At 44.7% G+C, this 19,880-nt stretch overlaps 2 protein-coding genes across 8 annotated transcripts; both read left to right on the top strand.

Annotated features, from left to right (window-relative positions):
• The first annotated feature begins 1,075 nt into the window (after positions 1-1,075).
• Positions 1,076-2,405, top strand: c1qtnf9 (C1q and TNF related 9). Its single transcript, XM_056434275.1, has 3 exons — positions 1,076-1,262; positions 1,352-1,414; positions 1,636-2,405. Exons 1-3 carry the CDS (start codon positions 1,076-1,078, stop codon positions 2,403-2,405), a joined length of 1,020 nt encoding a protein of 339 aa, XP_056290250.1.
• A 1,156-nt stretch (positions 2,406-3,561) lies between these two features.
• On the top strand, positions 3,562-18,326 carry spata13 (spermatogenesis associated 13). 7 transcript variants are annotated; one of them, XM_056433835.1, is made up of 14 exons: positions 3,562-4,022; positions 9,464-11,014; positions 11,894-11,961; positions 12,684-12,984; positions 13,820-13,964; positions 14,183-14,298; positions 14,535-14,714; positions 15,234-15,413; positions 15,644-15,823; positions 15,937-16,169; positions 16,664-16,793; positions 16,946-17,321; positions 17,466-17,540; positions 17,657-18,326. In XM_056433835.1, exons 1-14 carry the CDS (start codon positions 4,014-4,016, stop codon positions 17,836-17,838), a joined length of 3,726 nt encoding a protein of 1,241 aa, XP_056289810.1. In that variant the 5' UTR covers positions 3,562-4,013; the 3' UTR covers positions 17,839-18,326. The 7 variants fall into 7 exon arrangements, with proteins under 7 accessions (XP_056289810.1, XP_056289809.1, XP_056289808.1 ...); XM_056433834.1 differs by having other exon boundaries at positions 13,817-13,964; XM_056433833.1 differs by lacking the exon at positions 11,894-11,961 and having other exon boundaries at positions 12,684-13,130.
• The last annotated feature ends 1,554 nt before the right edge of the window (positions 18,327-19,880 follow it).

The raw sequence follows: 19,880 nt of genomic DNA, 5'->3' as shown, positions 1-19,880 counted from the left end.
GCCAGAAAACTCTGAACTCTCTGAGTGACCTTAAGTAAGATATTTAACCCTTTGCTGGTCCTGTAACACTGTTAAAAAGCTGATTGTACCTCGGTGGAAGGGTAGAACAGAAGCCACTGTCTTAAAGGGATTCTCAACCCTCTTATTGTACGGTTCTTTGGGAATATTTGTAGAACTCTATTTCTTTTGTATAGCCTTTACAACACTATGGAAAGTTAGCGGCTTGATGTCCACTCTCAACGTGGTTCACATTAAATTAAGTCGGGCATCGAGATAACATCTGAAGGACACCGTCATTAAGATAAGCATAAACCTTTGTCGAAGGCATTCTCGTGATGTTGGGCTTTGGACCACAAAAAGGTCACATTTAATGTCAGCAATCCAGTTTATGAGGTCAACTGTTCCTGACTGTTGACATTTAAAAAGTACATTTAAGAAAAGCATGCATGAATTCACATTTTAACTTATTAGCATCCGATGACTTAACAGCCCATTAAAATGCTGTCCTTTAAATCGTGGACCAAATCAAATGTTAATATTATTCTAAGGCGTCCATTCTTAATGACATCTTTTTATTGCTCAATTAAAAGGAAGATATCCTCCCATACAGACAGCATGTAATCATTTGCTTTGTGATCAAGTCCTGCTGTATGAGAAGGCAGCATGTGAAACTATGTGGCTTTTTGCATGTCGGACCCTGACATACACTGCATGTGTATTATTAGCCTCAGTTAGAGGAGCATCTGAAGGGGCACAGGTGATGCGTAACAGGCAGACTTAATGAGTAAGCCACAAACACCGTCTGACCAATGAAATGGCTTTCAGGACGGAGGTCCCTCTTGTCCAAAGTTCTTGCAGCTTATGTTTTATTTGGTTGGTGTCTTGTGTGTCTTTTGTTCCACTGTACTCCTCTTGACTATTCCTGCTTGATAACTATTTGATTAATCGCAGCGTGTTTTCATATGAGTCGTGCATGTGGTTATGAGGCAAACTATGCACTGGATTTATTTTATTTCAGTTTAAAAGTGTTTGCATTGTTGGATGTTAGTTTTCTTAAACTGGTGAATCAGGTGAAATGTTGCAGCTGAGGCTTAGAGTCCCTCTCTTGCTTCTGCTGCTGGCAGTCCGGTGTGTAACACAGGAACAACCCCAGCATAAAGGCTGCGTTTGTGGACACCCTGGAATACCAGGGGACCCTGGACACAACGGTACGCCTGGCAGAGACGGCCGAGATGGACTCCGAGGTGACAAAGGTGATCACGGTAAGTTTAACGCTTGAATTCATTGAATTAGTTTCTTGTTTGAAACTTAAACTTCACAATTTATAATAACAATACTTTCTGAATTAAAGGTCAAGTTGGCCCTGTTGGATCTCGAGGCAATGATGGCCAAAAGTCAGACAAAGGGGAACTCGGTAGGTATCATCGAAATGAACTGCACCCCTGAGAAGTAAACAGATCTGTGCAGTAACCTGTTTGGAAACATTAATCTATTTTTACCAGCTGTTCATACTTTATTAAAACACAACTCGTATATTAGTTGTATCTTATTTGGCTTTCTGGAATATGTATATACTGAATAGTAAACACTGACCATAAAAGGATGGACGGTTTATTGCACGCTTGTCATTTACAGGTGCAGTTGGCCCAGCAGGGCTCAAAGGGAAAAGGGGAGAGAATGGAGAACGGGGGCCCCCTGGTAAAATGGGGCCCCAAGGAGTCCAAGGGCCCACAGGGCTGAAAGGAAGTAAGGGAGAGCTGGGGCTGCCTGGACCCCATGGACCTAAAGGTGATGTGGGGCCTCTTGGACCAGAGGGTCCGAAGGGGGAAATTGGCCTTCGAGGTGACAGAGGCATTCAGGGTCCACTTGGACCCCCTGGGAGAACCGGGTCTAAGGGGGAACTTGGTGTTCCAGGTCACAAAGGTAATATTGGTTATCGGGGTGAGAGAGGGACTCGAGGAGAGCAAGGTGGTAAGGGTGAGAAGGGAGATGCGTTGGTTATCTCTAAAAGTGCCTTCTCTATGGGACTCACAGCACAAAGTAAACTCCCGGCAGTTAACGCACCGATCCGCTTCGACAAGATCATTTACAATGAGCAGAATCACTACAACTCACAGACAGGAAGATTCACATGCCCCGCAGCAGGAGTTTATTTCTTCACCTACTACATCACCGTCTTCGCCAGAAACGTGAAGGTGGCTCTGGTGAAGAATGGTGTCAAGATAATCCACACCACGGATAACTACCAGAGCGGCGAAGATCAGGCAGCAGGTGGCGCTGTGCTGCACCTGGACGTGGGCGACAGGGTCTGGCTGCAGGTGGCTGGAGGGGAGCTGTTGAATGGGCTCTATGCTGATGAAGATGACGACACTACCTTCTCTGGGTTTTTAATCTTTGGCACATAAAATTAGACATGCTTTCTCTAAAACTGATGCTAAATGTTGTATAACGAACATAAATCAGTCAGGAGAATGTAAATGTAAACTTTAGTTGACTCTATTATGCATTGTGCAATATAATGAAGTGCATTTGCTCAACTGATCGAAGGTACTTGTCCTTACTTGAGCTTTTTAATTGTATGTGATTTTAATACTTTTAATCCATTATATTTCAGAGCTAAACATCTTACATATAACTCAATTAAATTGATGTGACGACTGTGAATGCCTTGCTGATTATAAATTACAATGTATTGTTAACACAAGAAAATAAGTTTAATCAGCTCAACACTGTAACTTACCCTTTACACATTTGTGCATAGGTGATAACTCAATAATATAATGTAGACACTCACAAGGGTAATGTCTCAGCATCATGAGCAGTTTTCTTTTCATATATTAAGTACATTTATCTGGTAATACTTCCATTCTTTTCTTCAAGTCAAGATAAATATACACTGTTGTATTGCTACTTTAAATAATCTGAATCATCTACCACTGCTCGTATTGTATGAGCATGATGTAGTTCAATCGATTTCAATTAGTTTTTTGCAAGGTCTTGTATACTATATGGTGGAATAAGATTATCAGCCTGTAAATAAAAAACAACGTCATTAAACAACCACAATAAATACTGGTGAAGCAAAAGTTAACTCAGCTTTGTGTCTTACTTTTTTCTTCTTGTTATGTTACAATAGAACATATTCTTACGTTACAATAGAACATATTCTTATGTTACAACACAACACATTGTTATGTTACAACACAACATTCACGAAGTGATTCTTACTCTGGTATTTGGGGATGGGCATGCACAACTGAAATACCCGAGATATTAATTCTCTAGGCAACATGACGCGAGGAAGACTGTTCAACAGCAACAGGAAGGTCTAGTCTTTTCTGTTCAAGGAGCTGCGGGGAATGAGGAGCAGCGTTTATTTTTTTCTTCAATGAAGAGCGCTCTACTGTGGGCGTGGCTTCGTGGTCATCGACTCATCTACTACATTATGATTGGCTGTCAGCCGTATGGCTACGCTGTGGTCAACCACTAACCTCAGTCGTAACCTCTTGAAACCACGCCCCCTGGAAACACTGCAACAAGTGCATTAATGATGCTCGCCAGCTCGATCCTCCAAGAAAGACCTATTTGAACTGGAGTAATCATCGAAATAATGAGCCTTTCTTGTTCAACTTCGGAATATATGGCATGGCTCAGTATTTATTTTGTGTCGGTACATGACTACCAACAGGTTTTACCGGTCGGTGAAAGCGAAATTTAAGAAGAAAACAACCCCTCAAAGCTTGCGTAATTTAGAAAAAGTTGATCAGGGAGCTCGTAAGCTAGCTCAAGTTGCTAGCCAGCCAGTTGTCTCAGTATGTCGCGGTGTGACTAGTTTGCGAAGCACTGGTCGTGGTTTTTGTTCCCAGACATGTTTTTGCGAGACGACGACGAGCGCGAGGCAGCCAGCCGTTGGAGCTCAGAGAAACCCAGGATACTCCACGATGGCTGAACAACACCAACAGCTGCTCCGTTGATGTGAGAAGAGGAAGGTCAGGAGGACAACATCAGCGACTATGAGCAGGGTGAGCAAGGGGTGTTTTCTCTTAGCACTAGCACCTACAACAAGTGACAAGTTGCACTACAATTCTTTTAATGTATGTATTTAATATGTGTGCCATTACAGTTGCGGGGATTTCTGATTTTCTGAAAGGAATCCGACCAGAGGGGGTTATTGTAGTGCATTACAGCCGTGGTTGTTATAGTGATGTGGGAGATGCCAGGCTGTGCAGGGAGTTGGTGAAGGAGGGGGCAGGTGGGGGCACCTACTACAAAGAGCGTTATGCTCTAAGAAAGTTAATTAATGCAGAAATAAATAAGCATTTTGGCCCCGAGTTCTTTGTGGGCTTAGAAAGCTACTCTGTATAATCACCTTGCATAGCTCCTTGTTTCCAGTCTGCTTCATTATTAGTGTGCATGTACTAACTTAGTCTGCAGCCATCAGTTTACTTACAATTAAATAGCTTGTTTTCATTGCTCCCCAGATGGAAATGTATACCAGAGGTAAAACTGTGGCGTTGAGTTCATTCAAGGAACACACTCCTCTGCTTAATAGAGGATTTATTAAACGAGAATATACTTCTTTTTTTTACAACGGTAGCCTACTGAACCACCACTAAATATTTTTACACCAGGCGTATATGGTTGTACTTCGGCCTCATGCGATTCAAAAGAGAGCATAGTATCTTTAGTTTATGATCTTAGTCTGCATCTACTTCTACTTCAGACCATAGAGCAAAGAATAAACTCACCAGCCAAGTTAAATAAGATGTTTGCATCATAGAAATGCTGTGTTCATTATCAATATGGAGCATAAACCAATGGGAACCGATGTGTAAGGTTGTCTCAGATCCCCATATGATACCAGTGGCTTTATGCTCTTGAGAAGTGGTTTTCATGGTCTTTGAATAATGATTCTTGTGGTTATTGTCACATTGCTGTCAGGTTACACTGTTGACAACCAGACTCAGTGGTGTTTTGTCCCCTCTAAGCCTTGTGCACTGTGTGGTGTTAGATTTCTGTATGTCTGTCTCCGCGACAGTCCACAGCAGATCAGGTGAGTAAGTATGTGAGAGTGGTGACACTCCCTGGTTTAGCCTGTACCTGTACTTCACACGCTCTATAGAAAGGGGCGTGGCATCTTCCAAACTCTTATTTTACAGATCAAAAAAGGAGGAACTAGGTCATTGACAAATACAACACGTAATCCATGAAACTGAAAACTGAACCGGTTACACTTATGTTGATGTGATCCAGGTTGGACATGTTGTCGATTTCATAATCATGTGACCACAAAACACATGACGTATTTGGTTTTAATAGTGTTTTGGAGTTTTATCTTTTCCATGTTTCGTCTTAAATATGTGGAGTGCACACCAACCAAGTTGCCCCCTGCAGTCAAGCCCTTGTGGGCTGTTTACAAGCTTTGGGTGTCACTCTCAGTCAGTGCTGAATAGCTTAGTTGTCGCCCTGATTAGGCTATCATGTGTAGATGAAACCGGTCCTGAACACAGACTGGTAAAGCTCCACTAATAAGATTATTACTTAGATTCAAGAGGAATAGGCTATACACACTCCCTCTCCCACACACTGCTCCCTCATACTGGACATTTATTTTCCTTCAGAGTTTTGCTGACAGGCTGTACGGTCAGATAACAAGAATAAGATTTTAATATGGATTAAAATATTGAACACTGAATGTTGTCAAGTGTTCCTAATCCTGTTAGACGCTTGTACACCCACAATGAGAACTCATTCATTTGAAAGACAAAACGCAGGGAATTGTTTCTCTAGTTCTGAACATATGTGCTGCTTAAGTTTCACAGAACCTTAGTTGTGTTTGGACATGTTAGTGATGTGTCTTCCTTACAGCTTGTATTCCTTGAGATGAAGAGACAACCAGTAATGTGACGGCTTACAAAGGAATGGCAGTGTTGCTCCGGGGCGGTTGTGTCTGTCTCAGAGTTAATCTAGAAAATGGAAAATGACAGAAACATTTTCCCTTGTGGTTTTCCAATTTAATGCTCAGTTAATTTTGACCTAATGAGTTTTATCCTAGCCTCAGGCAGGACATACCTCTGCAGAGGTGAACTATGGGTAAAAGATCACGATGCATTTATGACTCCTTGCATAACCGCCTGGGTTTTTTAGCCACACAGGAAGGGAGTCTGTGACTTAAAGACCTTCCTCCCTGCTCAGCTCGTGTGAGTGCACATGGGCCGTGCAATAGGTGAAAGGATGCTCAAACTAATTGTGCATGTGTTTTTAGAGTGCATGCGTTGAGCCCTTGTATACTTGTTTATGTATCTGGGCGAGTGTATTCTTCCATGTCTCTGGGAGTCTAATCTGAGGCTGGCTCCAGCTGGCTGCCATGTGTGTGTGTGTGTGTGGGGGGGGGGGGGGGGGGGCACTCCTCCCTGAGCTCTTAATTAACTCTGGACCAGGGCCCCAGTGCACCGCTCCCATCCACAAGAAGAAGCCAGAGAGCAACAGTGATCCTGGTACGGAAGCAGAATGAAGATGATTCAGGGAAGTTCAAAGTGACCTGCATTCACAGACCGTGTGGTGTGGTATTAACATATATGCAAGTCATATTTGTCTGGATGTTGCAATATGCATCGCTGTGGACATAGTAGATGCTTCTATTTCTTCCTTCTCCTAAGAAAATATGGAGGATTGGGAAAGATACAAAATATTTAAACTTTTTAACTTGACTTTAATGAATAACATTTATAAATACATATGATCAGATTCATGTTTTTTCCTCCAACATATTTGACAGTACAAATAGGACCCTGAGCAAAACATGCAGGTCAGTATTATATTTTATTCGTCAGAGTGAAACAGCCTTTCATAGTTAAGGAAACGTCAGTGTCTAATCCGTTCTTAAATGTGCTAGTAATGGATTGCTAACCGACCTGCCATGTCAACAGACAAACAAGTTTGTCCACCACATTAAAGCTCACATTGTCATCGATGCATTCAGTCTACAGTAGAAATACAATACGGCTCAAAAAGACGTCACCAGTTTTAAAAGGCATAGTTGAAAGTAATAGAAACTAACACACTGTAGACTTATTGGAGTGTAAAGCACAATGCATATTTTAAAAAAGTGAAAGTCACCACCTGCATCAGCTTGGTTCTGACAGCTTAAGTAGACGCCAACTGGCCTGTGATAGTTGGCGCCAAGTTTAGAGAAAAGGCAGAAAGGTGTTGAAGGATGACACAGTGGGAAGACTGGCTGATAGCGTGACGTGAGTATTCAAAACAAGAACTAGCCACTCAAGCTGTAGAAATTCCTTTCCTATCTCCTGTCTTTCTGCTTGAAGAATAGATGGAATAATTGATCCCGTCTACTTCTCCAGTTGCTGCTCGACGTGCTTTGTTCAGTGGCCGGGGAGGAGAAAGTACAAGAAGACAATTCAGCAACGCTTTGAAAGCCGCACATTGTTTGTCGAGGGGTGTTTACTGTCTGTCAGCAGCGGTGCTTGGCAGCGGTGGCTCTGTGTTTACATAAGTGTTCAGTGTGATGGAGTGAGCGGGTTGAAGTGACAGAAGATTCCACAGAGAGTTCGACTGAGGAAGCCCATCTGCTGCGGAGCATGCATGAGGACGGGAAGTATGGGAGCGCTGCATGCGGCTCCCAGCATGCGGCTCCCAGCATGCGCAGCCTGCGGAGCGGACAGTGGAAGCAACGCTGCCATGTTAGCTGAAGGAACCCTTCAGTTTGGGGTCGGACTGAGTAATGCTGACACAATCACAATATCTTTTGTTGAATACTTGAATGATAATAACAAGGAGGTGAGGTGTTTTTAGGACACTAGAAAATGCAAAACAATGCAAGAAAAGTAAAAAAAAAATAATCAGCATTGATTAATTTTGAACATCCCTGAAGAATCGCATTTAGAAGCTGTATATTCAATTAATTAATAGTTTATAACACCTTGTATGTTGTGATGAGTTTTTAAGTTTATACTAATGATGTAGTTTGTCATTGATTTAAATACGGGGTTGGGGGGAAGAGGGGGTTAAAGTGAAGTTATGCAGTAAATAGGATTTAATTGTAATTAAACCTTCATAAATATGATAAGTAAGTATTTTTGTACCATATTATATTATTCTTATAACAGAATCTCAGAGGATGTCTGGTCTCACATCATGATGTTGATATTACAGCCACACATCATTTTAGTCCGTATGACAGAGACTGAACATTTGGGTCATTGTCTGTGAAGTATTTTTGTTTTTAAATAACCTGACCAACTAGCTAATCTTTTTTTTAGTCTCACCTCTTGATGCAAAGACACTGAGAGAAAACTTAAATGTTATTTTAGAAGAATTATTTATTTGTTGGTCTAGAAGAGTACGCCTATATGGGATGATACATTTTAATTTGATAGTAAATAAGTTATAACTTATTTTTTGGTGTGAGACATTTTGATGTGGGTGTAAAACAAATGATACTTGAATGCCATTTGGCTGCCTCAGTTTCGGGGTCCTGATATTGTGCACACTGACTCACTGTCACACTGGTCATGGTTTACTGGGAACCTCGAAGAATAGAGCTATTGTTAATGTTATTACTGTTGTAACATCAATGCTGTTCCTTCTATGACAAGCTAAATGTACCCTTTGAAAAAACACATAGTATGAATTCAATAGAGACAACCTGTGTATTAGGATAAAGAGTTCAACTATTTTTACTGAATGAAGACCACACAAGTGACACAACCCTCCCCCACACCGTCACCTCCTCATCTATGTAGTCTGGAGAAAACAGGGCAATTAATTGCATTAATCACAATGGATTAGCAAGTTTCATGGCGTAATCACGCTGACAAAGCCCCTCTGCAAAGGCTCAGCTGCATTTGGCCGCTGCCCTGCAGCACACGGACACACACACTCACATGAAGCTGAACTTGGTACAACAACACCCCGACTTGGGCCTCAGCTCTCCTTGGACATTGAAATACAACCCCACGGACAAATCACGTTGTGTTCTCAGTGAAATATGTTCTACTTCTCTAGATCCTGTGTGTGCAGATTTAGGAATATCCACCTTTCTGTGCATCTGTGCCGCTCTCATTATTCTCTCTGCTGCTCCTCTCTCACATGCAAACACAGTGGAGACTGAACTGTAAAGTTTACAAAGACAATTGTTTGTTCTCGTGCTCCCATCCCTTTCGGCATACTGTCTGTCCTTTACGTGCTAATGTTATGTATCAGTAATTCATTTTCACAGCTTTCTCTAAAAAAACATTGCTATACAAATCTTATTGTATTAAGTTCATAAATGTAAAAAAGAAATTGATATATACATATAAACAAAAGAAGTCTTATGTGCTTTTAACTAATTAGCAAGTTTCATTTCTACACAGTAACCGTTGAATAGAACCATTTATTCGTCTTTAATGCAGAAAGCAAAGAGTTCTAAGATGAACTAAAATGATTCTGTTTGGTTTTGCAGGAAGAACAACAGGACAGGGTCTCGTCCACCAGCGAAGACTCTCTCCCGGGCCTCCACAGCTCTAAAGCTGACCCGCTGATCCGAAGCCGACCCCTCAGTGATGTATACCCATTCCACAGTCATGCTGACGGAAGTGTAGCCCCATGTCGGCCGTCTGGGTTTGGCGCCCAAGTACAGCCGGTGACTGCAGGTCCTCACGAAAACCGATTGAATGACATCAACTCCTCCTCCTGGTCCAACCCTGTTATAGGTCAACCTGAGGGAAAGCCTTATTCCTCAAGAATTATGAGGCTTTTTTCTAACTCGAGGAAGGCCCCAGTCGCCGCTCACAGTTCTCCCACGGACGGTCCCGCCTCGACCCACAGCAACACCAGTGTCCCCCAGTCCTTGGCAGGATTATCCGGACTGGGTGTGGACTCCTTCAAGAAGCTCCGCTCCTCTGTGCTCCAGGGCATACAGAGTAGAGGGGCAGTCAGCCAAGACGGAGACCACGACCCATCAGATCAGGAAGTGGCTAATGGCACAGGTGTGGCCGACATTGACCGCGATCCAGATGATGCAGAACATCATTTAAAGTGTGCAGGTGGATACAGTGTGTCCAATGGCAACTTTGATTGTCAAGTGTTGTCGGGGATGAGCCACTGTGGATCAGATATTGAGGACTACGACGATGAGGAACATGATGAAGGAGACGGTCTCCTGCGCAACACGCGGTTCTCAAGGAGTATCAGGAGAGCGTATGGAGCCGGACGCATCTCTTTACTGGACACAGAAAATAGGAGCATTGCAGGAAGCGGCACAAATGAAACGACGGACGGCCGAAAACCAGATCCGACGTCCGTCATCGACGTCCAAACGAAGAACGCGAACGAGAACACAAACGTGCCGGTGCTCAGCAGACTGAGCAGAAGTGCAGACAATCTTCACATATTTAAGGCACCTTTCAGACGTAAAGTCTCATCTCCAGGACCTACTTTGCTTCAGGAGGAACCCCAGAGGGCGAGCACGTCAAACGGGACACCGAACATTCAGAGGACCGCCAGCACCTCCTCGGTGGATTTCCGGGGCCACGCTGTGGGCAGCGTGAAGGGCCCCGCGATGGCCAAGGGGTCGATGCTGAAGCTCGTCGGCAGCATGACTGACCTGACTGTCAGACGCAGGCGGAGTCCCTCCCCGAGCCCGATCGCTCCATCTCTGTTGTCACCGCTGACCCGTCTCCATGACGACTACTCCCGCCGCGTGCCGTGCCTAACGACCAGCGAGCGACAGCGCCGGCCCTCGCCTGTCAGAGCCCGGGTCACGTCTGTCGGACGCAGCCCTGCGGTTCATCCACGGCCCGGAGACAATGACGGCCTCCAGCAGCACCGGGTCCTCATCAGCCCGGTTTCTGTGGAGGCCCCAGAGGGACCAGAGCAGACTCATTATGAACCACCAACTGAGGCCACAACAAGCGGCGATAAGCAGACGGCCCAATGCGATTCAGCTCCTCTTAGCCAGAAGGAACATCCCCAACAACAAGATCAGACTAAAGTCAGCGTGCCACCAAATGAGGTAAGGGACGAACAATCACGTGTGTAAAAATGGCATGTCTGATGTGAAATGATGTAAAGTTCTTGAAGCATGCTGCATATAGTTTCCGTTAGCAGTCGGTATTACATCACCTGTTCCTCCGTGCTTATTAGCACAGGTGATGCATATGTTCTGATAAAATGCAGAATGTGTGAAGACTAGTGATGGCATCAAGCTCGCCCGCTCTCTTTGATTACAAAGCTCTTCACTCCTTCATACAGATAACACATCACACATTTAGCAGCATCTCTATCATTGACCTTAAAGCATGGGATTGTAAATCATGATGTAACAGGCTCTGTACAGTTTCAAAAGAGGAAGGAATTACTGACGGAGGAAAGGTTGTCCGTATAATCTAGAACAGCGTGATCAGTAATGGATGCCAATCTTCCCGTTGAGTGGCGTTGACCTTGTCTTGGTACGTGCGCCATCACAACCTTTTTACGAAGTGATCTTTGAAACCGGCACGCTTCTAGCCCGCTGCAATGAGTCGGCACGACAACGTCACGATGCTGGTCGGACCGCGTTGTGCTTGTGTGCTGAAAGGAAAAGAGCTGTGTGTCCAAAGTCCCCTTTGTGTCAAATACATAATGACGCAGGCATGAATCGTTCTTCACTGTCCTTTTCCCTGTCAGCTGTGTGTGATATCCTGACTTCTGCTGCAGACGGGTCACATGCTCAGGCCAGCTGGTCTGAGCTACCGGGCACCCTGAAGGAGCCGAGTTAATGATTAGGCTTTGTTTATGATTAGTGGCCCTTGCGCAAAACTGCTCCATAGCCTCGTTACTGTGGGAGGGGAGGCAGCGAGCAGTGAGTCCAGCCCCCGCCTCACTCCCCCCTCCCCCCCTCCCTTTCCTCTAGCTGAAGCCAAGTGGATCAAAGTGCAGCACCATGGACACTGGGCCTTGGACGGCTAGCAGAACCACCAGGTAGACCGGATCCACGGACACGCCGCTCTAGTGAAACGTGCGTTGGTCTGAGAGTAGAATTTGTCCTTTGAAGATGAACCGGAAGAATCCGATTTATTTACCTTGGAAATCGAGCGGCTTTCACTGGCCTCAAAACAATTAAAGACACAGGTCAGTCGGTGTTTGTGTGTCTGCACAATGGTGCTCGCCCACTGTGTGCCTTTCCAGTGTGTATGTCGGGGAGCGGACTCAGATCCAGAAAACCAAGAGGTGAGGTTTGATATCGCTGGTTGACAGACTTAGAACTGCGGTTTCCAAATGAGTAACGATCAGCCAATATTTGAGCGTTGAGTAAACACAACATGCGTACATACATATAGAATGATAACATTTTATTGTGGAATTGTTCTTGCGGTTTTTATTTGAACTTGATAAGCTGAGGGGTTTATTGTGTTGAACATGTGGAGTCAATCACTGTGGGAACTGGAATACGTTCACGTGAGAATAAAGTTCCTGGGGAGAGTCCTGAGTTTCACACTGATTAACGTGCTTTCTGCCTTGAGATCCAACCAACACAATAGCGTCCCGTTGGAACTTTTATGACCTGCACTCAGCACCATTCTGCTCTGTTTCTGATGAACAAACGTTATGTCCTGCATCTGTGTGCATTGCAGATCATTGATCAGGGGGAAATCAATACCATTGTCCTTTTTGAGTTTTGAATGATTGTCTTTGCTCCCTAGGAAACATCGGATCAACAAGAGCCAGAAGCACTTCTCCAAACAGAGGACGTCCCTCCAACAACCAGCAGCACCCCTCCTGTTCCTCCTCCATGCCTCTCGGCGGCGTCCACATCTCCCACAGATGCATCCACGGAAACATTCGTCGTCAAGCCCAGGCGAAGGAGTGGACGCTCCAGACCTCGTCCCATCTCTGACTACGGGCAGCTCAACTCCAGGAAGCACTCTATTCCAGAGGAAGTGGCCGAACTGCGTGCCGAAGAAAGGACAGCTCATACAGCATCGCATCAAGACGGCAGTGGGGGTGAGGCATGCGGGAATGGAGAGAGCCCTGAGAGCGGCAGCGTCAACGGAGACGTTCAAGGCGCGAGGCAGCGTCCGAGCTCCATGATAGGAGTTGCTGATCTGTTCTCTTCTGATACTGAGGAGAAAGACGGCCGCCTTCCTTCTGTAAGCCTTTCAAGTTCTGGTCTGAACCTACGAGAAGCACAAAAACAATGACAATGCTGAGTTGAATTTCTATTTACTGTGGAGATGTGGTTGGATACTTTGTTCCAGTGACTCAGGTGTTGAATCAAGGTTGTCTTTAGGCTGATCTAGTTGCCAATGAGGGATTTAAATAATGAAATTGAAGTTTAGAAGCATGTTGAAACTCAACTCCAAGTTGTTGTTTCCAGTGTGTTCAACATACTGCCCATCCTCCACTTGGTTGAGTCAGAAAAACATACTTTTGCAAGTTGCGGTTTATGCATTAAGTTAATTTCCTTTGTTTTACAGATCTTCTCTGAAAAATACGTAGATATTTTAAAGGGTGCAGATCAGATTAAACATATTATTTCTAAATTGGTATTTTAAGGAAAAGATTGAGCATTATTTAAACAGTACAACACGATAAGGACCCGGAACCATTCCCTTAGCTCTGTACCTTTTTGTTGTGTTCTCTCTTTCTACGGCCTGTAGTGAAGGCATAAAATACCAAAAAAAAGAAAAAGTTGACTATATTTAATCATGGTCTTGGTTATGAATATTATCCTTCAAAAAGTCACAAGCTCTGTTGAGTGACCAGGAAGAGGGTGAAAGCTTGAGAAAATGAGCTCTTCCTAAAGCCCAGGATGTTTTTTCTTGTCTCTTCTCAGCAGCTTTTGTCGCGGCCGCCCATCCCCTCCCACCAGGTTCCCCCCTACAGAGCCGTGTCTGCCAGGTTTCGGCCCTCCGCCCTCTCCCAAAGCACTCCCATCGGACTGGACGGCGTTGGACGGCGTCAGCTGCACAGAGTCCTCAGCGGTGAGAACTACTGGGGTTGTTGTTGATCACAAATGTTCATCCGTGGGAAAGCAGAGTCTGAGAATGTCAATAAGTGTGTTGGAGGAAAATGTTGCTGTGGGGCCAGATGTGGGTGTGACCGCATCTGTGCCTTGTTTTCCGAATGATTTAGATCTTGTCAGAATGTGATCTGCTCCATACGTTATTTTATTTTTTTAACCCCTGTGCATGTGTTGCAGTCGGTGTGTCTGAGTGCTCGGCGACACTTGATGACAGCGTGAGTGAAGAGGAGGAGGGCAGCTTTGATGCCCCGCCCTACCTCCAGCCAGGGGTGGAGCTCTCTGTGCTCAACGAGGTACGGCTGAGGAGGGAAACACTCTTCTCCCAAGATGTGTATTGAATTATTGATGGATTCTTTAATCTGGTTGTACGCGTGCCTCGTGGACAGCCATGTGAAAATGTCCTCGAGCTGTTTGACAGAACGGACAACCACTGCAGTTCCCACAAGTCGAGACATAAGCGGACATGTTAGACGTGGGCTCAGCCTGCATGTAATTGTATTTTTATCTTATCTGTGTGTGTTCCTCTCAGTGGATAAGCTCCGGCCACAAGGTGTATGCTGAGGCTCTCTGGGACCATGTGACCATGGAGGAGCAGGAGCTAGCCTTCAAGGCTGGAGATGTTATCCGTGTCTTGGATGCCTCGCATAATGACTGGTGGTGGGGCAGGGGGGCCGACAAGGAGGCCTGGTTCCCCTCCAGCTTTGTGAGGGTAAGTGGACTTCCTGACCTACGTGTCCAACACATGTTTGCTTGCCAGCAGCACAGAAAAGACCTGCAAACTGGCTCCGTGCCAACAACCCTCACCAGCCCTGTTCACAGTGTGTGTGGACGAGTTCAAACCTCACAGGTTCAGCTGGTTTCTGTGGTGACCAGAGCTGATTGGGTGTTAATTCTTAATTAGGAGGGCTGTGTTAACCAGGCTGAGGTTATTTGATTGGCAGATGGCTGTCTGCTGTGTAATTGCTTGGAGCTGAATCAATGTTGCCGAACAAGAGCTGGTTAAACCTGCACATGTTGTTACCATAGTGATGTGGAGCTTATTGGTTTGTAATATTTTTTTATCTTTCATGAAACACAAAAAATATGTCAAGATCCATGTTGGTTTAATCATGTGTGGGGACTGGAAAGAAGATGTTTGGGAAAACTAAGCCTGACTTAAACAGATTTATTTGTGATTTGAATGCTGCTCAGGAGATCCCTCTGTGTGTGTGTGGTGGATGTGTTTCAGGTGCGAGTGAACCAGGAGGACTCGAGTGCAGAAAGTGTGGAGAGTGTCGCGGACCAGGAGGATCCAGCTCCCAGGGACACGCACAGCGTTGAGCACAAGGAACAGATGAGAACCAATGTGGTTCAGGAAATCATGAACACTGAACGCATCTACATCAAGCACCTGAAGGACATCTGTGAGGTATGGGCTGCAATGTGCTGCTGCTTCATTTAATCTTTAAATGATTCACACACTGCTCTTACGCTGTCTTACATTCTCATACATTTACACTTTTTGTTCTAGAATATTTAGCATAAGCAACATTTGTATTTCAGAAATGACTTTCCTCTTGAGCACCTCCTGTTGGCCAGTGTTTGAGCTGTTTCCATAACTCCTGTGCATTCAGCATGCTGGTTTTGTGCAACTTGCAGGGTTACATCCGCCAGTGCCGTAAACACCCGGACATGTTCACTGAGCTGCAGTTGAAGACCATCTTCAGCAACATAGAGGACATCTACAGGTTCCAGAGGCAGTTTCTCAAAGACCTGGAGAAGAAGTACAACAAAGACCAACCACATCTCAGTGAAATTGGCTCTTGTTTTCTCTTGCAGGTAGGCGACCTCACACAAAACCTTTCCCAATTCACGTACTCACTGTGTAACTCATTTATTTATCTGATTCAGTGGTTCCACATTTGTATTGAACGTTTCTTTTGTGTCCACAGGGAGAGGGCTTCGCTATCTACTCCAACTACTGTAACACTCATCCAGCAGCCTGCGCTGAGCTGCAGCGCCTCATGAAATCTGGAAAATATAAGCATTTCTTTGAGGCCTGCCGGCTACTTCAGCAGATGATCAACATTTCCATTGCCGGGTTCTTGCTCACGCCCGTCCAGAAGATCTGCAAATACCCCCTGCAGCTAGGAGAACTGCTTAAGTACACCCCCAAAGACCACAGGTACTGGATGTTCACTACGTCACTACTCCGAGACAAATTTGTGAAATTGGGCTATACAAATAAAACTAAACTGAAAACTATGTATTCTACTCTTTTACAACTCAAGCTTATTGTACAGTTTTGTAAGATTTATTTTTTTATTTACACAATTTTAGGATGCAATGCCGATGATGCTGCTACGGAGAAATATAATTCTACATTAAGCCCATCTTATGCCATCTTATACCTGTAATCAGTGAAGCTGCTGTCTGTGAAGCATTACGTTGCCTTGGCTGTGCAATGAATAGCTGCAATGATATGTACAGTATTTGTAGCTCACGAATACAATAAGTGTTCATTCATTCACCCTAAATAAATAATGGATTGTTTGATAACTTACTCTGTCCATGATTGTGATTGAAGCAATGTGCCAGTGTCACTGGAAATGTTCTTTCTATTAATTGAATGTGTAACGTGGACCCTATGCTCATTGTTTCTTTGCTGACTCATCGCAGTGACCACAGCGGGGTGAGCAAAGCCTATGAGGCCATGAAGAATGTGGCCAGTTTGATAAATGAGAGCAAGAGGCGGCTGGAGAGCTTTGACACCATCGCTCACTGGCAGGTGGCCATTCTTCACTGGGAGGTGATGAAAACTAATCGATATTCCTCCAGTTTGTACTCTGGTTGTTAATGAGATTTCCCGGATATGTTTTACCACCCTTCTGCAAAGAGTATTAAATAAATTGTATAAATGTTTTGACTCTACTTGTATCTTTCGTCAACGTGTCGCTGCAGGGGCCGGATGTCCTGGAGCGCAGCTCGGAGCTGATCCACTCTGGCGAGCTGACTCGAGTCGTCCGACAGGGCAAAATGCAACAGCGCAGCTTCTTCCTGTTCGACCACCAGTTGGTCTTCTGTAAAAAAGACGTCCTGCGCCGAGACCTGCTCCACTACCGTGGACGGCTGGATATGGACCAGACCGAGGTTCTGGACGTGGCCGATGGGCGGGACCAAGACCTGGGCCTGACCCTGAGGAATGCTGTGCGCCTGCGCCACGCCTCCACTCTGGAATTTGTGTGTGTGCTCTGCTGCAGGAAGGCCCAGGACAAGCAGAGGTGGTTACAGGCCTTCGCCAAGGAGCGGTACCGAGTCAAAGAAGACCAAGAGATGGGTGAGTTGAGAGGATCCTTTCATTCGTGACGCAACACTGCTCCTGTGGGTGGATGTCAAATAAAAGGGGAACGACTGTTGGAAGAAGGGAGTGGATGGAAATATTTGGACGTGATTTTGAATTTGTGTGTGTGTGTGTTGGCAGGAATGGAAATCAGTGAAGAGCAAAGAAAACAGGCCATTGTTAATGCCAGAAGGGCCAAACAGAAGAAGAGCAAAAGTAAGGAAATAGTTTACTTATGCCGCTCTTCATTTACATTTGATCGAATTAGTTGTGTCTTACTTTTTATTTCTATTTATGACTTTTTGTTTTTGTTTTGCCCGTTCCCCTTTTAGACATCGGTTACTCTGGTTCTGTGCCACCACACCACCAAAACCTTCACCCACTTCACCAGCGTCACATCACCATCCCAACCAGCGTGCCTCAGCAGCAGGTGTTTTCCCTGGCCGAGCCCCCGAAACGAAAGCCGTATCACATGTTGTACAACATCACCAGCAAAGCCTTTTTCAGGAAATGAGGCTTTGCTCCCTCATCTTTTCTTTTTTTTCTTCTTCCTCCCGTGCATGTTCAGAGCACGCCCAAACCGTCCTGAAGACTCCAAGAACACTTGGCTATTTGTTTTTCTTTTGGTCTGCCTGTGAATGTCAAGTTGTGTTCAGTTTTTTGTTTCTGTTTTATTTTGTTGCATCATGAAGTAAAGTGCCTATGAAGGGGCTTGACTAAAGTGTTAAAATACTGACGCGGCCCATTGTGTTGCCTTAAAGATGCTGCTCACTCGAGAGACTCCCACCCCTTTTAAACCCCAACTGAAAGATTTAAAAAAAAAATGTTAATTATGACAATGTATATTCTGCTTTTACGCCAACAAACATGGTTTTACTTTTTTTCAGAGGCTGGACCCTTTTTTTTGCCGCGAGTCTGTCAACTCTGAGCACAACAGCCAGAGAATAGATGAACTGGCACCTGCTTTGTTAACACTGTAAATAAAACTCTTGTACAAACAAACCTTGCGAGAATGTTGTCATTTTAAGACAATTTAGTTTTCCTATCCAAATGTTTGCTTCTCTTTATTGAAGAGCAAATGCAGTAGACTTTATTTGTGCCTGTTGAATATGAGTTCCAATGAATGAGATGGAAGGCACCGATAGCACTTAATGAATGAAACATTAGCCATAGGACTAGAGGAGGAACGTTGCCATCAGCGAGCGCCCTGTTCCCCCAATGCCAGGATCTGGTTTCACACGCCCGTCGACTGTGCATCCAAACGCTTGTGCTGTGTGGCCTCACGCGGTTTGTTGCTGTTATTAGAAGGCGTTTTTTTACTGAAGGATAAAGGAATGGATCTTAAAACACGGAAATCGGAGATAAGATGATAGAGGCTTGAAGGGATGCCTGTGTCATGGGCACAGAGCGCGAGGCCAACGAGAAGACGAGCGGAGATGATGAAGATGCATCTCAACCGGATGCTGCCAGTGTAAGTACACTGTATCTAAATGCGGGGTGTATTATTCTCGAAGTAACTGACTTAAACTACAACATTTAAAATCTACATTTTAATTAATTTAAATTGATCTGTCACATTTTAATGTGGAACATAGCCATTTCTCCAGATTAAAACCTGGAGCTCTGAGTGGACATAACATCAAAACCTTTATTAAAGCTTTATTAAATGCATTATATAGATTTAACGTTTTTCTCCCCGTGGGAATCTATAGCCCACTAACGTGATGGATTAAGTGCTGCTTGCACAGTATGGGATGACAGTGAATGAATAATATATGTGCATTGGGTAACTCAATGAGAGCCGAGTGCTGCATCTGATGGAGTCACTGTTGCCGTCCGGCTTTCTTCTCAAGCCAAAGTGACCAGTAATGGAGCGTCATTAACAGTAGACACAAGCTTACTTCACTGTCTGCAGGCTAAATGCCATGGCTTTGTTTACCTTAATGAACTTTGATATTCTTAATACATGCTGTGACCTTGTGTTATTTGAACCCTTGCTCACCCATGTATGTCTCTGTGCACCCTGAATTGATTAGCATATTGATCAGCATATTGTAATCTAAACTAGCTGACCTGGATAAGGTACCGCGATAAGAGACGAATGGTAGAAGCGAGGTTACGTGTTCTTAATCTTTTTCCAGTAAGTTAACCTCTTGTGCCCTTTTGCCCCAACACTGAATCCTAGAAGTTCTAATGCACCTGGTGGCCGATCTACAGCAGCAACAGAGCTTGTGCTTTACATATCTCTTCAGCATCATGAGCCGCATCCCTATTAAAATGGAAATGACACCTCGGAAGGGCAAGTCAAATGTGCACGTTAGAGTGTGAATGTGTCCTCCCTCCCTGGCTGTAGATTGCAGATGTATCTGTGGAGGTAGCCACGGTTGACCACACTCTGCAGAAGATCTACAGGAAGTTCAGGAAGACTAGACGGAAGCCCAGGGGACTCGAGAGGCTGCAGGCCCGTCTGTTGAGCATCCCTCACCTGGCTGTCATCATCGCAGCGGTGCTGTTTGTGGTGATGACTATCATGTGGTCACTGCTGTGGGTCTTCAT

This window comes from Pseudoliparis swirei, chromosome 16, assembly GCF_029220125.1.
Source record: "Pseudoliparis swirei isolate HS2019 ecotype Mariana Trench chromosome 16, NWPU_hadal_v1, whole genome shotgun sequence".
Lineage (NCBI taxonomy): Eukaryota > Metazoa > Chordata > Actinopteri > Perciformes > Liparidae > Pseudoliparis > Pseudoliparis swirei.
This window is presented reverse-complemented; position numbering and strand designations above follow the sequence as displayed.